This window comes from Saccoglossus kowalevskii, chromosome 4 (genome assembly GCF_978046115.1).
Source record: "Saccoglossus kowalevskii chromosome 4, keSacKowa6.1, whole genome shotgun sequence".
Classification (NCBI taxonomy): Eukaryota; Metazoa; Hemichordata; class Enteropneusta; family Harrimaniidae; genus Saccoglossus; species Saccoglossus kowalevskii.
Window position 1 is genome coordinate 7,734,991 of NC_140644.1, and position 21,474 is coordinate 7,756,464.

The window sequence follows — 21,474 nt, forward strand, 5'->3', positions numbered from 1 at the left end:
ATAATAAGGTGCTGTTTTGTTCATTTGCACATGTATGATTGTAACAATTCTACTTTTTCGTATCCTATCACAATTGAGTGTACAGGTTATGGATCATTCAAAATGAAAACCATGTACCACGAAGGTCATTTATGGGTATTAGATAAGATATTTAGATTACCATGATTTTTATAGATAAGATGGGTATTCTGATTGACATAAATTATTAGAAGATTCTTGAGAATACTATTTATTTTCCAGGAATCGTGTTTTTACATAGATTCCTATAAAAATCGTTCCAAAATGCCTGTTTTTGGCATATTATAACATGATTTTCTCTAAAACCATGATTTGTACGGAGTAAAAACTCTCAAATGGCTATGGTATACATCAAATTCTATAATGTTGAAACAAAATATGGTGATAACATTTTTATCATATCAAATAGATCAAACGACCTTCAAATTGTGTGTTCAGTGTGTTAATATAATGGTTGGTCACAAAGACCTCTAACATATGTTTACAGTTTCATCTTTTATTTTTTGTTTTTAGTTGATTTCAAATTGCCTAAAGCATGAAGACATTATTTACCCTGATAAAACAATAACAACAAGGGAATAGATTAAAAAACCTTTATTTTAACAGATTTCTCTGAATTAAATTTGTAATTAGCGTAACCCTTGCAGTTGATGTCAAGCCATCCGATAGCCATGAACTTAGCGTTGTACTAACAAGTGACCTAACCTACCTGCATTGAAAGTTAGCTAGAGTTGAATTTTGTTGGTTTCTGTCATACAACACACTGGTCAATATTGAGATGCTTGGCAACTCATTTCAATGGTATGCCTGCTCCTCAAAAGTTCAAAGGAACTTCTTTTAGTTGAAGATAACGAGACTTGTTAATGATTTGGAATTTAGGCTAAACTTATTAGCAGTAAAAGCCTCAATATCTACAACAAAGGAATAGGGTCACCAAAAAGTCCACATGAACTTTTTTGTCAATTTATAAGCTTGCTTCACTGTTAATATGATTTCTCGTAGATTTGCATAATTAATTGTGATGGCTGTGGGATGATGTAGTCTAAGTGGTTGGTATATGCAGTAGAAACAGGTTATATGAAAACCATTGATTGCCCCTGTCCTTAACAATAAACATCTTCACCCTATCTTCAGTGGTCTTAATTTGAAAGCGTGTGCCCCTTCTTTTATGTAGAACAAAGCGACCGCTCCTTGCTTGATGCTTTTCATATCAGAGCAGGCTTGGTGAATGGGTGCAGGAAACTGCTCATTGTTCGCAAACAGCAGTCTTGCCCATTAGTCATAGTTTGCAAGAAAGATTTTATGTTGTATGTTTAGTTATTCAGATTACGATGTAGTATTTGGTGCTGGGGAGGTCAGCGGATGCAGCTCCCTGTGTGTCATATGCGATAAAGAGATGATTCCATCAAATTATATTTAGAATATTTCAATTATATTCTTTCTACTTTACACTGCTTTTTTCTATCGATGGGGTCCAATTTGCACTGGTCTGTAGAAATTCTCAAAACTCGCATTTCCAGTTTGGCAGTTCATGTATAAAGTTCCATTGTTTGATAATCTGTGGTTTTAGTCATTCTCTTTATGTTTTCAATAGTATAAGACCATGTTTTCAATAACATTGGTTCATGAAAATTTCCCGAAACTCAGCTTTTTTGTAATTGTTTCAGTTCTTATAGCGAATATAAAATGAAAAAGTTGTATTTTATGAATCCTAATATTGTTAGAAAAAATTTAAATTAAATTATATATTTGAAGAAAATTCGTGTAAATCATTATACATACTTTTTTTGATTTGTAGTAATCATTTACATATCCTCAGTAACATTTTGTAAAACTTATTTTGGCTTGAACTCCCTTAAGAAGTGCCTGCTGCTATCTTTGGCCATAATAAATCTTAAAACACAAGTTAGCCTTACAGGTCATTTTATTGATGCTTGTCACATGGCTAGACAATGGATGAAATCAACTGATACTAATCAGATGTCATGCTTTCTAATATAAAGTTCATCTAAAGAACACTGGAGTTCTTTGTACCACTACTACATTACCCAAGTTCACTTCTTAAAAATCTACAAAAGTTAAATTGACAGTTATCGAGCCGTATAGGCCGTCACATTCATTTGTGTAGTAGCGTTATCAAAAGCAGTCTTTGTCAATTGCTCGTTTACGACCTTGACAAATTCACTGCCATATCTGACCGTTACTGTAACTACCCTTAGTTTTGTAGGTACACCCTGTTTGCTTTTCAGTGTTATGGAATGCCAACATAATATGGGATACCAGATTAATAACATGTCCTCCAGTAAAACGTTAGCCCAGGGTATACCAGAATGTTACCATCTGTTACTATCAAGACAGTCATTAATAGACAGACAAATAATTCTCTGTCCATTTGTTTGATATCTTGAGAGTATAGAATGATTGGACAGGGAGAGAAAAAAAATCTCCATCTCATTTAGCTTGTATAAACAAGAACAGTTACAGTTGTTAAAATGAGCATGTGTGTTGAAAACTATATTTAGTCAGTAAAAGGTGTAGGGTGTGGATGTGCACATGTGGTCTGGTATCCAGTGTTTGTCCCTGATTGCATAGTCAGTAAGGGGTGTGTATGTGCACAATGTGGTCTAGTATCCGATGTCTGTCCCTAACCTTTCTATATACATGTCAGGTAGTAAATTGTGATGATTTTCATTGCATAAGATGGTGATTTCATTAAATAACCACATTTTTCTTTTTCTGTACTCCCTCCCCTGCTCTGGTAGCAATTTGTCCTCGTCCTAAATGCATAAATATCTATAAAATTAAAAACATATTTTTTTGCTACATATATAGTGTTTCCATATACTACTGCTATTGATCTTTTGTAATATCATTATTGTGCATATGTATTCAATTTAAAAAATAATAATCAGAAAATGTAATTAATGTAGCTAGTTTGTTGTGGAATTTATCCCAAAACAGGAAACAAGTGAAATGATAATTTCCGGCATAAAATATAAAAATTGTTATGTCTTACCGCGGTTCGTTATTTTTTGGATAAATACAGCACCACTATTGCATAATAGAATATACAATTCTCATTTAACTTAACAACTGATGTAGCCAACAGCCACCTTAATTATTGTGACCTAAATATTTGTTGCATGTCAGGATATTCAATGGCACATATTTCCATAATTAGAAAACTATAAAAAACACAGCAGTTAAATAAGTTTATAGCAGTAAATTAAATACTGTATAGGGACATCCAACCCTTGTATATTATGGAAAATATTAGATTTGATAGCACCTAACTATCAGTTTTACATTAAATGAATTATGCAAGGTTGTAGTTATACAAGTATTTACGGAGTGGAAATGAGGGAAGCTCTCCAGGTGTCACATAACTGAAGTAGCTCTCACTGTAAATAAGTAGGCATTTGAAATATTTCAAAAATAGTTTCATAGCTGAAAATTGTTCCTGGGCTTTATTCAAGCATGGTGGCTAATTTGCATATAGTTGTGATTACAGCAAATACATAAAAGCCAGTTTCTGAGCAAAAAGATTCTCAAGACTTGTGTAGGGAAAAAATCTGGTGTAAACAGAGGATGTCTGTAATTTTGAAAATGAAAATAGAACCCCTTTGACACTTTAACAGTCTATTAGCATTGCTGCTCTAGATTTTTTGAATTACTCTTTAAAATCTTACCTACATTCCCGAGTGATGCAAGACATTTACATTGTACAAGGACAAATATATATATGCAGCTGAACTTCTGTTAACTGTTTAAAATGTTGATAATCTAGGAAAAAATTGCAATATTTATCAGGGTTCTTATTAACACATCGATCTCGTTGAAAGTTTCTTCGGATTGCCAATATCTTTTGTATGAAAATGTTCAAGCAAGCAATGTGTTAACATAGTGACAGTATCACAGTGATGGACATTTGCTAAATGCACTCTTAAATCATCAAATCTTGAATCTTTACGGTGCTGAAAGTTTTCTGATTTACCGTGTTGTTGAAAATGAGTGGTTTATTCCTATGTTAACATTGAAGGTCAGTTTTCAATTAACTAACTTGGTGTTGAAAACCATTACACATCCCTATCAAATTGTTAAAATGAGCTTTGCCAAGGTCAATTTCAGTTTGAGTGATAACAAGCAGGAGATCATCAGCAAGATAATGATGTCCACTTTCTTGTCCTCATTACTAGATTCAGTTTCAAACAAGACAAATGACAGGAAAACATGATTAGTGTTAAGTTTAGTGATTGCTTACTGCTGGATATTGACACCAGTGGGACTAATTTGGGTTACAATACGCTTATTGGTTTTAGCCAAGCTGTTGATGAACAAGGCAGTGGGAAAACTGCATTGATTGAATTTGTTATGCAATTTAGCCAGGGTTTGTCGAGGCTGGCTTCACACTGTGCTGTTAATGTATTCATACATCATTTAAACACACATTGTATTCAGTGGTGTCCTTCCATAGGTATATAAAGTAGTTTCTCTTTCTTGAAAACCTTGCATTAACATTTGTAGTTATGAATGTTTGGTTCAATAGTATTTTAAATTAGTTTATGTATGAAATTTGCTCTATTATAAGCGAATTCTTTACAAACCAGTGAAAAATCAATGTGTGTGCAAATCCCCAACAAAATGAACATTTCTGGCCTTTATGCACCTCTACTGGAAATGTTCTTCAAATAAAAAAAATATGGTACAAAATGGCCGACTGGCAGCCATCTTGTTTTCTGAAAATAGTGTATTTTGGACATGCTTTGGCAGTTTTCTTTCAAACTTGGTACATAGATTATACATGTTAGGATACATGTCCATGACGATTTATTTCACAATTGGATCAAAGATGGCCGACTGGCAGCCATCTTGTTTTTTTAAAATGTCATATTTTGGACATGCTTTGTCAGTTTTCATTCAAATTTAGTACATAGATCATAGATGTTGGGATACATGTCCCCAGCTGTCCGTGAGTTCCTGAGTCTGTCCGTCCCTCCGTGTGTCGGTCCGTCCGTGCGTCAGTCTGTTCAGAGTCATATTTCAGAATCCTGTGGTCCGATTCCGTTCATTCTTTGCATGTGCCTAGTACCTTATGTGGGACATATGCACATGCAGTGGTTTAGCAATTTGATTCAAAATGGCCGACTAGCAGCCATCTTGGTTTTTGAAAATGTTGTATTTTGGACATGCTCTGTCAGTTTTCATTCAAATTTGGCACATACATGTACTTTATACACGTTAGGATGCATGTCCATGACAATTTGTTTCAAAATCTGGTCAAGGATGGCCGATTGACAGCCATCTGACTTTTTGGCCTTACTACTATATTTCCACAATTTATGTACCATTTTCATTCGTATTGGCACATACATCATACATATCAGTGTGTTTCATAATCAGATCAAAGATGGACGAATAACAGCTGTTTTTATTTTTGGCCATATTACTACTACACGGAACACATGTTTTGATGTAAATAAATAATCTGTTGTATACGCCACTTGATACTCAAGTTTCAAGGACACGCTCATGACAACCCCTCTGCTTTAATATGACGAGCACAAAGAGAACTTTCCAAAATTTAACAGGGACTGTGTCATTTTCAATGACTTGTAGTCCATATATTTTATTTTCTGCATTTGTATCATTTCAGGAACTATACATACTGCTGAGATCCTAGACCGTGAAGCCCAGGAGCGTTATTGGTTGACAGTTTATGCTCAGGACCGTGGAGCTGTACCTCTGTACTCCTACATTGACATCCTGATTGATGTGATCGACGTGAACGACAATGCACCACAGACAACAGATCCAGTGTACTATCCATCAGTCATGGAAGATAGTCCTCCAGATGTTGAAGTTGCCCAAGTTAAAGCATATGATCCAGATATCAGTAGCAACCAAAAGTTAACTTTCCGCATCTCAGGTGGAAATCCACAGGGATTCTTCAAGATTGATGAAAACACTGGTAGGTGGTCTTGCATCCCTCTAATGTGGTATACCCCCTTTGTGATGCGTATTTATCAAGCCCTTTCAGTGTGATTTCAGGTGGAACAGGCAGCCAGGTGAAGGCTGTTCGTCTTGCTTTAACCTGATTCAGTGTTCTATTTTCCATTTAAAAAAAAAACAATCATGAAAGTACCGCACTTTAAACAGCATCTATCAACTAAGCATGTTTGATTTGCTGATAATAAAAGGCCCTTTGAAATTTGAATATTTGGTTTCATATGTAATTTGAATTGATAATGTAAACTTGACCTTGTTATGTTTAAGTCTTTATTGATGTACTAATAACCCTATGGGAATACCTCAATGAGAGTTCATTTATCCATAACATCTCATCCATATCGCTCATTGGCTCCTCTTTTTATAGTCAACTCTCAAAATCAGATTGTTATCTCTTTATCCTGAATTGAAAGTAGAAAATGGAATTTCTGTTTGTCTGTGATAATTAACAAAATTACTTTTTGGTGGCCACAATCTTTTGTTGCCATGCTGATTGGATGTTGCAAGTTTACCTTGGTTTTCGGGTCGGCATACTATAATTTGTTTCACGAGGAATTTATTTCTGTCTGTTAATTCACATGATGAATGTTAACAATCTCCCAGTGTTATCTTATTAGAACATAGATTCTCTGAATTGATAATTAGATTCAGTCTGCCAAACTCCGCAGAGGTTAATAATAATCAAGCACCCTCTTAAAAAGACACAGTGATCGATAGACAGGTGTGCCCACTGAAGCTCTCAGAGATGAGGTTTATTTATGTTTCTCCTGTCAAGCAAAAAGCCATCATTGCAAAATTGATGAATATGCGTAGGTGGGTTCTGACATTTTAAATTATTGCTGACTACATGCTTTTTAACTCTTTAAGTAAAATTTGATATATATGCTGTTTTATATGGCAGTTAGGCAGCTGATGAAACAAAGATTTTCGTGATTAGTGGCTGACAAGTATGTTGCAATGAATGATCAGAAAATTTGTGACTTTAATGTTTGTGAAAGTAACATCCAAATTACTCCCCTAGTAAAATTGAGTCTTGAAACAATCACCATTTACCTGTGTGTGTAGTTTAGATTTCTTTTTCTATTAAATGTTATTGTATATTTGTTACATTTAATCTGGGAATGACATAAGTTAAATAGGTAACATTACTGTACTATTAACATGTATCTTTAAAATTATATTGAGAATGTGGGTGTGAATGTTGTGATACGTAACTACTGAATATTGTATTGGTGAATGTACTTATACAGGAAATGTATATAATGGGGTTGTATGTAAGATTTGAAAGGGGAATATATATCAATGATCCCATAGTGTTAGATCATGTGTTAAGGTTTTTGCACCCTGAAAAAACCATTATATGTAGAACTGCGAACTTTCAGAGTGTCTATGATAGAACTCAAGCTATCAGTGAATAGGGAGATTAGCTCTGATTAGAAAGACAAAAAGATTGTTTACATAACTGTCCAACTAATGTTGGCATTCTTCTTTTTCACAATAAGTAATTATGTGCATATTTAGGCGAGATGCACCATGGGAGTACTGCCATCTTGTATTGCATGGTGATTTTTTTTTTTCTTATTTCTTATTATTTCATTTTTTAGCTCCACTGTCGACTTTGTCGAGCGGAGCTTATCATATGAGTGATTGTCCGTCGTCGTCGTCGTCCGTGTCAATGTTTTACTTTTTCGACTTCTTCTTGAAAACTACAAGCCTGAATGCTTTGATACTTGGTGTATATGTACCTTGGGTAGACCTCTCTCAGATTTGTTCATTTCATGATGATATCTTCAATTCTCTAATTTTGGTGAATATTGTTGTCATTTTTAGTAAAAAGTGATATTTTCGACTTCTTGTTGAAAACCGCAAGTGCAATTGCTTTGATATTACATATATAGGTACTACATGTGGACCTCTCTCAGATTTGTTCATTTTGTAATGATATCTTTAATCCTCTAATTTTGGTGAATATTTTTGTAATTTTTGGTAAAAAGTGATATTTTCGACTTCTTGTTGAAAACCGCAAGTCCAATTGCTTTGATATTACATAAATAGGTACTACATGTCGACCTCTCTCAGATTTGTTCATTTTGTAATGATATCTTCAATTCTCTAATTTTGGTGAATATTTTTGTAATTTTTGGTAAAAAGTGATATTTTCGACTTCTTGTTGAAAACCGCAAGTCCAATTGCTTTGATATTACATATATAGGTACTACATGTGGACCTCTCTCAGATTTGTTCATTTTGTAATGATATCTTTAATTCTCTAATTTCGGTGAATATTTTTGTAATTTTTGGTAAAAAGTGATATTTTCGACTTCTTGTTGAAAACCGCAAGTCCAATTGCTTTGATATTACATATATAGGTACTACATGTGGACCTCTCTCAGATTTGTTCATTTCATAATGATATCTTTAATTCTCTAATTTTGATGAATATTTTTGTAATTTTTGGTAAAAAGTTATATTTTCGACTTCTTGTTGAAAACCGCAAGTCCAATTGCTTTGATATATTATACATATAGGTACTACATGTGGACCTCTCTCAGATTTGTTCATTTTCTAATGATATCTTCTGTTCTTTAATTGCCATGTGCATTGCTAACAGCGGAGCTATCTCAGCCGACAGGCTGCTTGTTTGTGTTATCCAGTATATAATTTCACATATTCTTAATAATATGGTATACTTTGGCATCTACTTTGATATTGGAATAGTAAGAGGATGAAGAGTGAGTGAGTGTGTGTGTCTGGTGGGATAGTTTTAAAATTTGATTGATAAAAAAAATGTCTGGTCAATTTTTTTTTATAAAATCAACATGCACGGTTTCTCATGAAAAAACTACTGCCATTACCAGACCTATGACAGATAGAAAAGTGTTAAAATTGTACATTTTTATCAAAATTAGGACGGTGATCCATAATGTCTGTAGACAGGTAGCTTACTGCATTAGTGCAATGACATCAAATACCACAGGAAATAAAGAAACACCTAGCAAGGAAAGAATCAAATTACAAAACTTGTCATGTCATGATTTGGGGGGTTAGCTACAGAAGATGAAGTGTGGTGTAATAATTAAACCATCAAGAAAACAAGGGACCAGTGTTTTGTTAATTGTGTGGGAAAGAATGAATAATGATGATAGCCTACATATTGTGTGTAAGTGGGGATAAGGCCAGGTGATTTAAGTTCAGTTTGTACAAGGGCCATGAGCTGTGAAAGATGTGTGTCAAGATAATATAGAAATAGGTTAGTGATACTCTTAAATGACTGTGTACACTTCTGGTTCATTCTCCTCAGAACGGTACAAACATCATTCTTTTTTCACCATTAATAAGTTACTGACATCCGAATTGCCGTACATGTCAAATGGTGACAGGTAATTAATTGACTGTGAGTTTCTAATTGAAACTCTAGCTTGTTACAGGCACTGGATTGGTGATGGAGATTTAGGAGAAATTAATAGCCAAACTGTTCTGGTTGAAATAAATTATACTGACAGTTTTAAAAGTGATGGAAGGTTGCTCAAGAAATGAAAAAAAACAAACAAAAAAACTTAGATATGTAAAAATGTCCCAGGAAATAGCATCGCCCGTCATTTCCGTTTTCAACCTCTTTTGTTCTTATAGTGTTTTGTACTTTTACAGCCGTGATTTACCTTGCCTCATATCTAATGTCTATGTATTTCCTGCTGGATCTGGTGTTACCATCATTTTTGTCACAATTCACAAATTCATATTTTTTGTTGTTGTAATTTTTCCATAGTGTTGATCATGACTTGTAGCCAATAGAATATTTTGCCCATTTCATCCAAAATTTTCAAGACCATTCTAGAAAGATACTCAAAAAAAAATGAGCCAGAATGTTGCATCAAAATGTTTACAAATTATGGTGATCAAAGAGTTAATTTAATGTCTGTACTTGGTTCCAGCTGGATTGATTTGATGTTACGTCATATATCAGCATGTCTAATACTCATAAAATTTATCAAGTTGCACACAGTGTCATCATTTCTATTTATATCTATAATTTGTGAGCAGTTGTTTGCATTCTCTGATAGTACCTTATCTTGGTTCAAGAGATCACCTCTCATCATGTGAAACACTGTATAGATGGGAATGTTTGGTTGCCGTAACTCACATTTGAAGTATTAAACGGAGAAAGTAGTGTGTACATAAGGGTTAGGTACATCGTTTTGCAAAGTTTCCACTGTCTGGGATATTGCCAAGTTGTTACAAAGACCTCTTTGAAGGCCGTTTAGTAGTCTGCAAGGAAAACGATGATGTCACTTTGGTGTTTAATATCATTTGATGGGCATTCAGCATGTTTGCTTTTCTGCTATCTTGAAAGGGACAGAATACAGAACATAGTCATGCAGCCAGCAAGGCGGCTAAGTAAATTTAGAGTGTAGGTCGCGAGACCCAGTAGACTTGTTGAAGTGGAAAATGTTGTGAAACAGTGGTTGGATCGCAAAGATTAGGTAGTTGGGTTAGCATGGTTCATATCCAACACAAATGCCCTACCAAAATAATTACACTAGACCAAACAATGCTGCCAGTCTTTGGTAGATGTAAAACAAAGTCTTTTCAACTCTGCCTCTCAGCCATGAGATTGTCAAAAACTTAGAGCAGTTTCCCACAACGTTGTTGACAAAAACAAAGCTTAAGCATTTGTATAGCACAAGTTAACCAGACATTGCGAATACACAGGTCTTAAACTGCAATTGAAATGATGCCCTTTGTGTGATGCCAGTGACCTGGTAGGTAGCATTGAACACCATCATTAGTTTGCCCTGCTATATTCGATTGAGCAAAACAGAGCCTCTTTGTGAACGTTACTGCGCAACTATTTTGGGGATAAATGAAGTTACAAATTAGGAGCACTGATGATGAATTTGAATACAAGGCATCACACCCTTGACTGTTGTATGCATATCAAATAACTTCAAACTAAATTCATTTTGTATTGTGAAATGATTCTTACTGCAGCATTTCCAGTTAGCCTACGTAAAGCTATAGTGTATTGAGTCATTCAAATGGAATTTTTACTATTTGGTTCTCCTTTAGAATTACAGTTAACCAGTTTTATCTACCATGAAAAGCACTTGTGTGTGGTTGAAAGATCAAAATGGAAGAACCTCACTTCTATCCCGGCTTAAATTTATGGATGTTTTGATTTTAGTTTACTGAAAGCCATGCTTTTAAGATAAAGATGGAGACAAAAATGCAATTAGATTTAAATAATTGGTTTAATAAGTTGCCCTTTGTCAAGGCATGCTACTTTTATAATCTCCCTCTCTAGTGGTACTTCTCAAGTTGGCTACTTCTTTAAACTCTTATAAAAAAAATAAAAACATTTTTCCAAATCAAATTAAACTACATTTGGTCGGTATCAAAATAGTTCTTGGTTTCTGCTAATTACAGTTCTCGTCTAAATTTCTTAATTGTTCATAAAAAGAGAATTAACAACCTAATTTGCACACATGACCCATTCATCTAATGCTGTTGCCATGACCCAGCCAAATCATATAAATCAAATTATAATTTGTGGGGAAATCGTAGCTTGCATAACATGCGCGCACATTTCATCTGTCTATTTCTTTTTGTGAACCAATTAGCTCTCAGTGTTTGGTTGGTGGTCTATTTCACCATCATCCTGAATGTGGCTATGTTTTTTTTGGTACCATATGGTTGGTGGTCTTTTATCAGCTATTCTTAACAAACCATTAATTTAAATCTGACCTTTGACATGGCTGGTAATTCCTTTGGTTCTAAATGGGTTAAATAAGATTTATAGCTGGATCGGTCATCTGAAAGCTTTGATAACTGTCTGACTTCCAACTTACACATGCTGCTTAGTACCAAGCCAAATAACCTCCCTCTCTGTTCGCTTTCGTGCAACTTGGAAACTTAGATATTTGGCATGGGGAATATTGGCCTGCATTCCATCTCCCACACAAGTATTAACAAATACTGTCAAATGGTTCAAACCATTGACGACTGTTTGGAATGGCGACTTCTAGTACATGGTCTAGTACATTTACCAGGGAATTCTTATTGTCATCCTGGTTAAAATTCCCAAGTACACGTGAAAATGCAGTATTACAATTTTGGGTGGTTTTACCATGGTTTTAGCACTGTCTGTGAACCCAGATATTGACCTATATCTCCAGTGGTTAGTACTGAATTTCGAAGTTGTGAGTCAAAAAGGAAGCTCTCCTACAGAGATGCAGGTCTTTCAACTATGTCTCTTCACGTACCCAGTTTACAATTTGTACATAATTGCATATTTCCTGTACTACAGAAATGAATCTCGACTAGGATATGTGAACTTTTAACTGATCTTTCTAGAAGTTGCATAATTAGTTGAACCATCTGTGGTATGAAAATAATAAATCTATAAAAGTTGGAGTGTTATATTGTTGGGTAGACCGAATGCGACATACCACATTCATACATGTACACTCTAGTTTTCTTGTGAATGCTAAATTTTTCGTTTCAAGATGGTCATAAATAAAAAGGAAAAGCATCTATTTATGCAAATAAGGATTGAAAGCTTTGGCTCACAGTTTTTGTGAGTTGTAGAGTAGAAATGTTTGTTTTGAGTCATTCTAACTATTCAAGATTTCCCTGATTTTTGTTTATGTCGCAATATTTAAATTTAGTATGAAAATCAATTTACAGATTTTGGTCTCTTTGCTCTCACAAGTAAGAATTAAACTGAAAAAAATGTTAAAAGTTCTTGTTAGAAGTCAGTGATTCTCCAAGGACAGTAGATCACACTGGATTCCTATAAGATATGATGGGAAAGCTACTAAAGACATAACTGGAGTTAATGGCATCAGATAAACATCTCAACATAACATAAACCACCAAATCCAAATAAACATTTGGACCAGTGGGAAACTCCCAGGCTGAATTGTTGGTAAATCAAATTGTCTTGACTTGAAAAAAAAAAAAATAGCATGTCAATTTCACAATGCTTACAGCATGAGACTGTACATTGACAATTGATTCACGGGTTCAATGCTTTCACTCCAGCTGTTCTATAAATTAGCACAAAATGGAAGGACATGTTTGGTGTGGACTCATCACATGCAGTCTCGCATAAAGTAAGCATAATAGTGTCCCATAAAGATGTTATTACTTGCCATGTTCTGCAATCTTCAAGATGATATACCCATCAGGTGGGGTAACACCAGGTTAGATAACTGACAGGTACAATGTATACATTAACTAGCAGTCAAGAATTGGGATAAATAGTGGGAGGGGAGATTGACAAGCTGTGGACGTGTGTGGGCATAGAGAAACTTAACATCAGTCAATTGGTACATTTTGTTTACTATATTCTTGTGCATCATTCTTTTAGGCACTGTCTGTCTGAATGTTTCCAGTACTGATCAGCCAGTTTGCTAATTTATGGTAATTGCTAAAGCGAGTCAAGGAGTAACCATCTGCCTTTACAACAAAATGCACACTTTCTATGAGCCGGAAAACTAAATTTGATTTAAATATTTTACACAGTGCAGAAGTTTGAAATGACTTCTAGACTAGACACTATGTAACCTCACCACCCCCACAATTAAATGAAAGTTAGTGCTTATAACAAATAAGGATATGGGGGTGGATGGGGGTGGGTGATGGGCATGTATGCAAATATACACTATTTGGTAATAAACATTCCTTTCTTACAATACTTACAGTGTGCTGAGCTCAGTACATATTGGAAGTGATCGACTGGTAGTTAGGGTGAGAAGGCCAAATTATAGTTTTATAGCAGTGTGGTAGACCATTATCTTGAAAATAAATGACACCATAAACATACTTCCACCTAACACAAGGTGGGAATCATTTGCCACTTAGTTACTGAGCAGGCTCTAAGTATATTTGGCATGTTGTATCTGAATTCACATATTTGAGAGGAAGGTAATTTATCTGGAGTGTTTACCAGTGATGTAAATCTTTGCTCTGGAATAAAAGACCCTCTCTTATTTCCAAGTACTCTTGTAAGACTGAAGGGCTAAAAAAAAAGTTATTGGTGAGAAAGATATGTATGCGCCCATAAGAGACTTCCTAATAAGGTAGTGTGGTGGTGAATTTATAGTTATGTGCTGGGTAAAAAAGAAACTTGCCTACAGAGAAGGGATTATCGTGTAGTGAGTATACAAATAAGACCTCTTTTTGTACTTGCGTAGGGGTATCTCTCTAATATTGGGGGTCTGGGAAGCAGAATGTGGGGTTAGTTTTAGCCATAGTGTCTTGAACTTTGCTGCCAGAAGCTTACCAGTCTGTATAAAAAAAACATAAAGAATTCAAGCTAAAATTAATTTAGATTACGTACATGCAGTGCCTTGTTATCTACCATCTAACTATGAGCAAATGATGGAACAAGTTTGTTACATGTAAAATGTTATAGTATACTCTACAAGTCTGTGCAGACAGTGGCCCTAGGCTGACATTTAGATAACTACAGATGAAATTTAAAACTCCTGTCCGTTTTAATTATGTCAACTTATTATTACTCGTGTTGGCATTTACATATAAAGTTTTCCCATCTGACTGGGTTGAACTTCAGTATTTGAAATGTGCCAATTTCATATGACACATTCGGTTTAAAGGACATCAAGGTGTCATGGCACTTAAATTTCGATTCCTCTCATATTTCCTCTATTAGAAGTTTACGTGGGGTGGAAAATACCAAGAATATATTAATTTACAATTATAACTCAAGTATTTTCCCAAAAATAATGCCATGTAATCCAATAATATAGCACACAGTTTCTGTAACAAAATACATTGTATCTGTAGTTTTCACTTGCACTTAACATTTACTGAAATGTTACAAGAATGATATTTAGTGATTGTGAACAACAACAAGTTTTCGACTATCAAAACAAACTTACCGGTACATTGTCTAGTATTTGTTGTATTTGAAGCACATCTCTGATACATACATGTGTAAGCCAAACAAACTTACCGGTACATTGTCTAGTATTTGTTGTATTTGAAGCACATCTCTGATACATACATGTGTAAGCCAAACAAACTTACCGGTACATTGTCTAGTATTTGTTGTATTTGAAGCACATCTCTGATACATACATGTGTAAGCCAAACAAACTTACCGGTACATTGTCTAGTATTTGTTGTATTTGAAGCACATCTCTGATACATACATGTGTAAGCCAAACAAACTTACCGGTACATTGTCTAGTATTTGTTGTATTTGAAGCACATCTCTGATACATACATGTGTAAGCCAAACAAACTAAGATTGTTAAGATGTAAGTACACCTAATTCTCACTAATACATTGATGCTTCAGGTCTTCAATAAATTTTCTAATAAAAGAAATACGGTATTGACAATTGTGTCAACTCGCAACCCTGAATAACAAATTTATTTTGATTACATGCCTTGTTATCTACCATCTAACCATGAAAATCATGTCACAACATGGAACAAGTTAGTCACATGTAGTCTGTAATACAGTAGTGGTTAGTGTATAAATGTGTTGTACAGGTTATCATAGCATACTTTACAAGTCTCTGCAGACAGTGGCCCTAGGCTGACATTTAGATAATACAGATGAAATTCATATCAACTCCTGTCATTCCTAATTATTTCTTGCATACCGATAAGGTGTTGACATTCATAAGAAGTACCGGGCTATATATTCTCTGGTAGTTTTCGTCTTCTAATATATCGGTCACTTTCAGCCACAGTAATTGTATTGAAATTATAAAGGTACCCAATATCAAAATGTAAACTTGGAGGAATACCTAAAAAATACCTTAGACTGATTGAAATACTATTTCGAATTTTGTCAATACAATAGCATAATTTGTATATTTAAAGCTTGTCTATTTTCAGGATGCATTATGTTGACCTGCACCCCAAAAACATTGTGGCAAAATGCATTGTCTCTGCAAATGAGTTGTAAAAAAAATGAGGGAAAAAACAACAGCATTCAGTGGCTGTCTTAAAAACAAATTCCATCATAAACAACTTTAGGTCCTACATGCCCATGGATCAAATATATTTAACAGTCACAACTCCCCATTTGTCTCCGCATCTGCTTCACTTATGTTTTTTCAGAATATTGAAATTGCTTATAATCATCAGTGAGTCATGTCAACAAGCTGTTATCTTAACTATTTTCTCCACTGACAGTTGCCACCTAAACAATATTAATTTCACACCACCTTATCTGAAATGCTCCACTACTTTCTTTTCTGGAATTTTTCAAGTTTCCGAAACCGCTATATATAGTCCGTGTCAGTCAAACAGCAGACTGGTATGCACCCCTCCCAAACGAGTCTTTTAACAAGACACACTAGTGGCTTACTGTGCCCCGGCCAGTTGAGTGATTCCCATTTATTTACATTGGCAATATGATTCCTGTTATTATAGCTGGGTATTCTAAGAGGAGGTGAACTATTGGCACATTCTAAAGTAGAATCAGTTGGCATTCATTTATCTTTTGTTTTCCTTGATTGCAAACTTAAGAATAATTGCATATTTATTGTACTTTGAGAAACCCATTAGTCACTTAAAAGGTGAATTCCATCAAGAGACATGAATACAGGGGCAGAGTTATATTTAATAGTATCCTGTAGTGTTAGTTATGATAAAAATATTGAATTCTTCCCCATCACATACTATAAGTATAGCTAAATCTAGTAATTCATTGCATTATTGCTCAAGCTACCATTATTATGGAATTATAAATGCACTGACGGGATCTAGTAGACATCTGGCGCTTGTTACAATCACTTATTTTGATAAAATACCAATTTGCAAGAATTTCATAGACCCAATACTGTGCCCTTTCCCTGCCATACAGCATTTCTCATGATGGATTAAATATTTCAGTGTAAGCACAAATATTCATCATGTTCCACTTTAGAACTAGACTAAACCTGAACTATCATCTACCATATGTTATGCACTGTGTATGAAAGCTGTTCAAGGTTTCTGTGTAGAATGAATGACCTGATTAGTTTTCTATTTTGTGAAAATACATCAGTATTTAACTCGAATGATTTAAATTATTAAAATTGCATTTTATTGTATTTTCTGAAAAATGTGAATATTTGTAAGATCACATTAAATGTAAGTAGTGTTCTAGGAGCCATGGATTAACAAAAGATTCATCTCTGTTGCACCAAAGTAATGCCAAGCAATTTATCAAATATTTTCTGTAATTTACATGTAAGCATTCCATCTAATATTTCACCCAAAGCAATAGGAATGATCTTAGAGTGCAAGTTTATAGGCTTGTTTGTTTGGGGTTCATCTTGATTTTACTTGATGGTTTCTGGACTATTTTACAGGATAAACCGTAATGGGACTTCTCTCATTCTTGTTTATTCATCATTTATATTAAAAACTGTTTCTTTTAATTTCTTTCAGGTGTTATAACAACAACAAATAGAAAACTTGACCGAGAAGGGCAGGAAGAGCACAGTCTAGAGGTATGCCATTAATATATAATTTGCATGTTTTATCATATATTTGCATGTAATCTGACTATTTAATGACTAGTATACTACTGAAGTCTTTTCACCACATTGTGCAAGTTGATATCTCCTCAGCCTGATTTACTGAAAACATTTACATGATATTGTATTTATACAGGGTGGTGTTTTTATGACACACCCATGTTTTTCTTAAACAACTCTGTAGTCTATGCTAATACTCATCCTTGATATCATCTGCTTAAATATCACATTGCCTAAATTTGTTTTAATGGGTTGGACTTAACTGCTTAGCTATGACTGAGATTATAAATCTTGATTTTTACTCTGAGCTATTAGTGACATTCTTATTTTTTTTATTGTGATATGCATTAGCCAGCAAAAAAGTCAAAAAAATGAATCAATTTTTAGATTAATTCTCAAAATATTCATTAATAAAAAGATAAATCTTACACATTGAAAAATATTAAAGCATTGGTATTCATGGAATTATCCAGCACTGGTATTAGATTAGTGTAATTTACATATCCCACACCCTAGTACTTCCTCAAACCTAATTCACAACCAGGATTAATAACAGAATTGTGCACCACAGCCCTGTCATGTAGTCCCTAACAGAGATGTTGTTTCTGTGGCATAATGTCTCCAGTTAGCACTTGCAATAAAACAAAACAGACAACAGTGACACTCAGTGCCAGAAGCTGTCGCCTGGCACCAAAATATTTAAAAAACAAAATGTACATCAGCTTATTTGTGTTTCCATTCAAAATATTTACATTATAGATAATAAAAATAATCAAATTCTCTGGATTGTGGATTATTCCTTTGGAAATATATTAATGTAAATATTGCATCTACTGGATGAACTTTAATGATCTTTTATTGTCTCATGAGTATTACTTATTCATTGTACCTGACCCATCTTTGTAGGGTCACACGGTTTGTGTTAACTGTCTGTCAATCTGTCATTATCATTACCATTCTATTTGATGAACTTGAATTTACATAAATGAGAAGTTATTAAGTGAGAGGTCAGGAAAATGCATGGCTGCTTTTAACTGATTGTTATCCTGTTAGCAGCTTTAAGTGCTTTGATAAGGGCGTTTGTGATGAAGACATTTGTGAAATTTGGTTTGACTTTTTGTCTTGAAAAATCATTAATCATTTGCTGCAGCAACATTTTGCATTGTTTCTCGACTCCAAAATCTCACAAAATAATTGTATATTGAGAAATTAAATTAGTTTACAGTAGTGGCAAACACCAGACGTGCATAATTTTCTCTGATAGAAGCGTATCTCCAGTAGAAACATGCATTAACCAAAAATTGCCTATGTTGGATGTTTGATCATTAAAATATTACTTCATTTGACAATAGACATACCTCTGTCATTTACATAAGTACATATGCTCCTAACAGAGCAAACTACCGTAAAATCTGTATTAGAAGCTGCATCCCTAATAGAAGTCAAACCTATTCTTTTTAAAAAAATTGAGAACCACAAATTCATTTTTTCTCATATGTGTAATTGTTCTAATTGAAGCCACATCCTATCTGTTGCATTGTACCCTTTTAATAGAAGTCGTAGCTCTTAATAAGCATTTTACAGTAGATATTTGAATTAGCTACTTCTAGAAAAGGTGTTTCAGTTAGGTAGGACAGTAGCATGTATAAAATCTATTATTCAATTCTCTGCAGTAGAAGACAATCTCGACTGATGCTGGCCCTTTCCTACGCTAAAATTGGAATTTAAAAGATGCTGTTATTCCCCTACAGCCATAACAAAAATCTCTTGTGTTTTAAGCTCACTATGGGTAAAAAAAGTAATATCTAAAACAGATTAATACTTGATTGTATCAGGAGTACGTTTTTTTTTGTACTTCATAGGTTTCACAGGCTTCAAAATAAATATTACAGCTTTAATTAACACATTGTTGTCCCAGGCCACTGGACAATTTTGCAAATTCATGAGTTTGTTTGACTGTCAAGATGGATTGCAACCTTGCAGCATAGTTTGCTTAATCATAGTTTTCTTTAGTTTTATTTTGATCTTCCTTACAACAGACCTTTCTTTCTTGAAATTCTTCCAGCATCTTCCAAGCAGGCATAGTAATAGATTCAAAAAACTGCAGGACTGGTTTGTTTCTTTTTGACAGCCAACTTTGTGGAAGGCAAACATTGGGTGCCAGGATCAGTTTTATTGGTTGAATGTCTGAACTAAACCATAGAATGGTGTGTATTGATATTTACCAACACCACAGTACACATATGACTTTGAGACTGACATTTTTATCACCTTGTATACATACATCCAGACATGCCCCATTTTCTCTTGTTTAGTTCGCTGGGATCTGTACCAAATGAACAAAAAAAAACTATCAGCTGCGAGTAAATTGAATGTAAACAGGTCCAAGATTTCCCACGCTGTGAAAGTCATCATAATTACATTGCTGGATAATGTTTGTGGAAAGACCACAGAAAAAAAGAGGTTGATAATTTCCAAATGTTTTAGCACGTCCCTTTCCCAGTACAAAGTAATGACTTCCAGGTCAGAATATCTGGAAATCATCCTTGATGATCTAGTGCTTCTATTCCAATAATCCTCTAACATATCTTTTGATCATAGAAGCATATATAATAGATAACAGTCGCGCCTAGGGCATCTGATAACAGTTGACTTCAAATAGGAATGTTACAGACACAATGAGAAACATGATTCTTTTCTCCATCTCGGGAGGCGAGGATTCCCAATTTATGACTTCTTTTAGAACAGTTGTGATGTAAGTTTGACAAAGATAATACAGATGAGCCTAACAAACACTGGTTAGATGATAAAAGATTGCTGAATATACTATTGAGTAATGTCTATTCAAAACCCTCTTTGGCGCACCACTCAAGGTTGTGTTAATTGGCTTTGTAGTTATGATGATCCAATCCCCTGGATTATTCTCACCTGCATGTTATTTTCACTTGAGGGCGAGAAACAAACAAAAAATAAATCTTATGGGGTTTAATCTATCTTTTCAATGCCGTGCATATATGTGCATATACTAGTAGTTGGTACACTATTGTTGAAAACAAAACTCAAGGTCTGTGTGCGCTTTTCCATGACAATTAATCATAGTATCATTTCTGCCTACATATTACTGTACAATACTTCATTTTCAACTGGAATATATTTTTTGCTGAAAGAATAAATCCAAATAAATGAATGGTTTACATGTTCTTTATGACAAATTATTTCTAATAAATTACATTACAATTATTTCTAATAAAATGCAACTTGCAGTTTTCAGTTTATCCCCACTAAAATAAAATACCGCACAGTATTTTTTGATAAAGCCTATGCTGATGGTGCTGTAGCAAATGAGTCTGGTGACTCAAATAGCCTTACTAAATTCCAATGAGGTGTCACTTCATCAATTTTTTGTAAGAGTCTAGCTGTGGGTATTCCATGTAAAGTAGTGTAAATGGATTTAGTTTTAAGTGTAACTGTGAAACTATTTGTCAATAGGGAAAGCAGTAATTGCTATAAATTCATACTTGTATTCAGTTGCCATCAACTATGTGAATATATGCATACCGTTACCTCCCCACCAGCCAAGTAATCTTCAAAGGAGTCCCGATTCTTGATGTAAACTTGATCTCTATAATACTTGGCGTGTAAAAAGCTCTCAAGTAGTCAAACGCAGCTGCACTAGAGTTTTATCTTTAACTATTATAAGTTTTGTACACTGCTAAGAGCAGTACAATTGACCCGATTCACGAACTTGACTTCAGGGGTTTACAACTAAAGTGGTAATTTTAAACAGTATTTGAAAATTCTGTTCTGTAGTAAAACCAAAACGTGCTGAGGAATTTTTATTTTTCACAAACTGGTTGATCTACAAGACTGTGTTCAGTCTCTTGTGTACAAGAGATTTCTTATGACATTTATTTCAGCTGTATTGGCTAAATGTAATCCTAGTTAGT

At 34.3% G+C, this 21,474-nt stretch overlaps 1 protein-coding gene across 6 annotated transcripts in view; it reads left to right on the forward strand.

Annotated features, from left to right (window-relative positions):
* LOC100313595 (FAT tumor suppressor-like protein) overlaps window positions 1-21,474 on the forward strand; it is a 74,269-nt gene that overhangs the window by 15,004 nt on the left and 37,791 nt on the right. For all 6 annotated transcript variants that reach the window (XM_085497595.1, XM_085497596.1, XM_085497597.1 and 3 more), the window contains exons 3-4: window positions 5,672-5,986; window positions 17,439-17,500. In XM_085497595.1, the coding sequence (XP_085353721.1) occupies window positions 5,672-5,986; window positions 17,439-17,500 (377 nt within the window). The remainder of the gene's footprint in view (window positions 1-5,671; window positions 5,987-17,438; window positions 17,501-21,474) is intronic.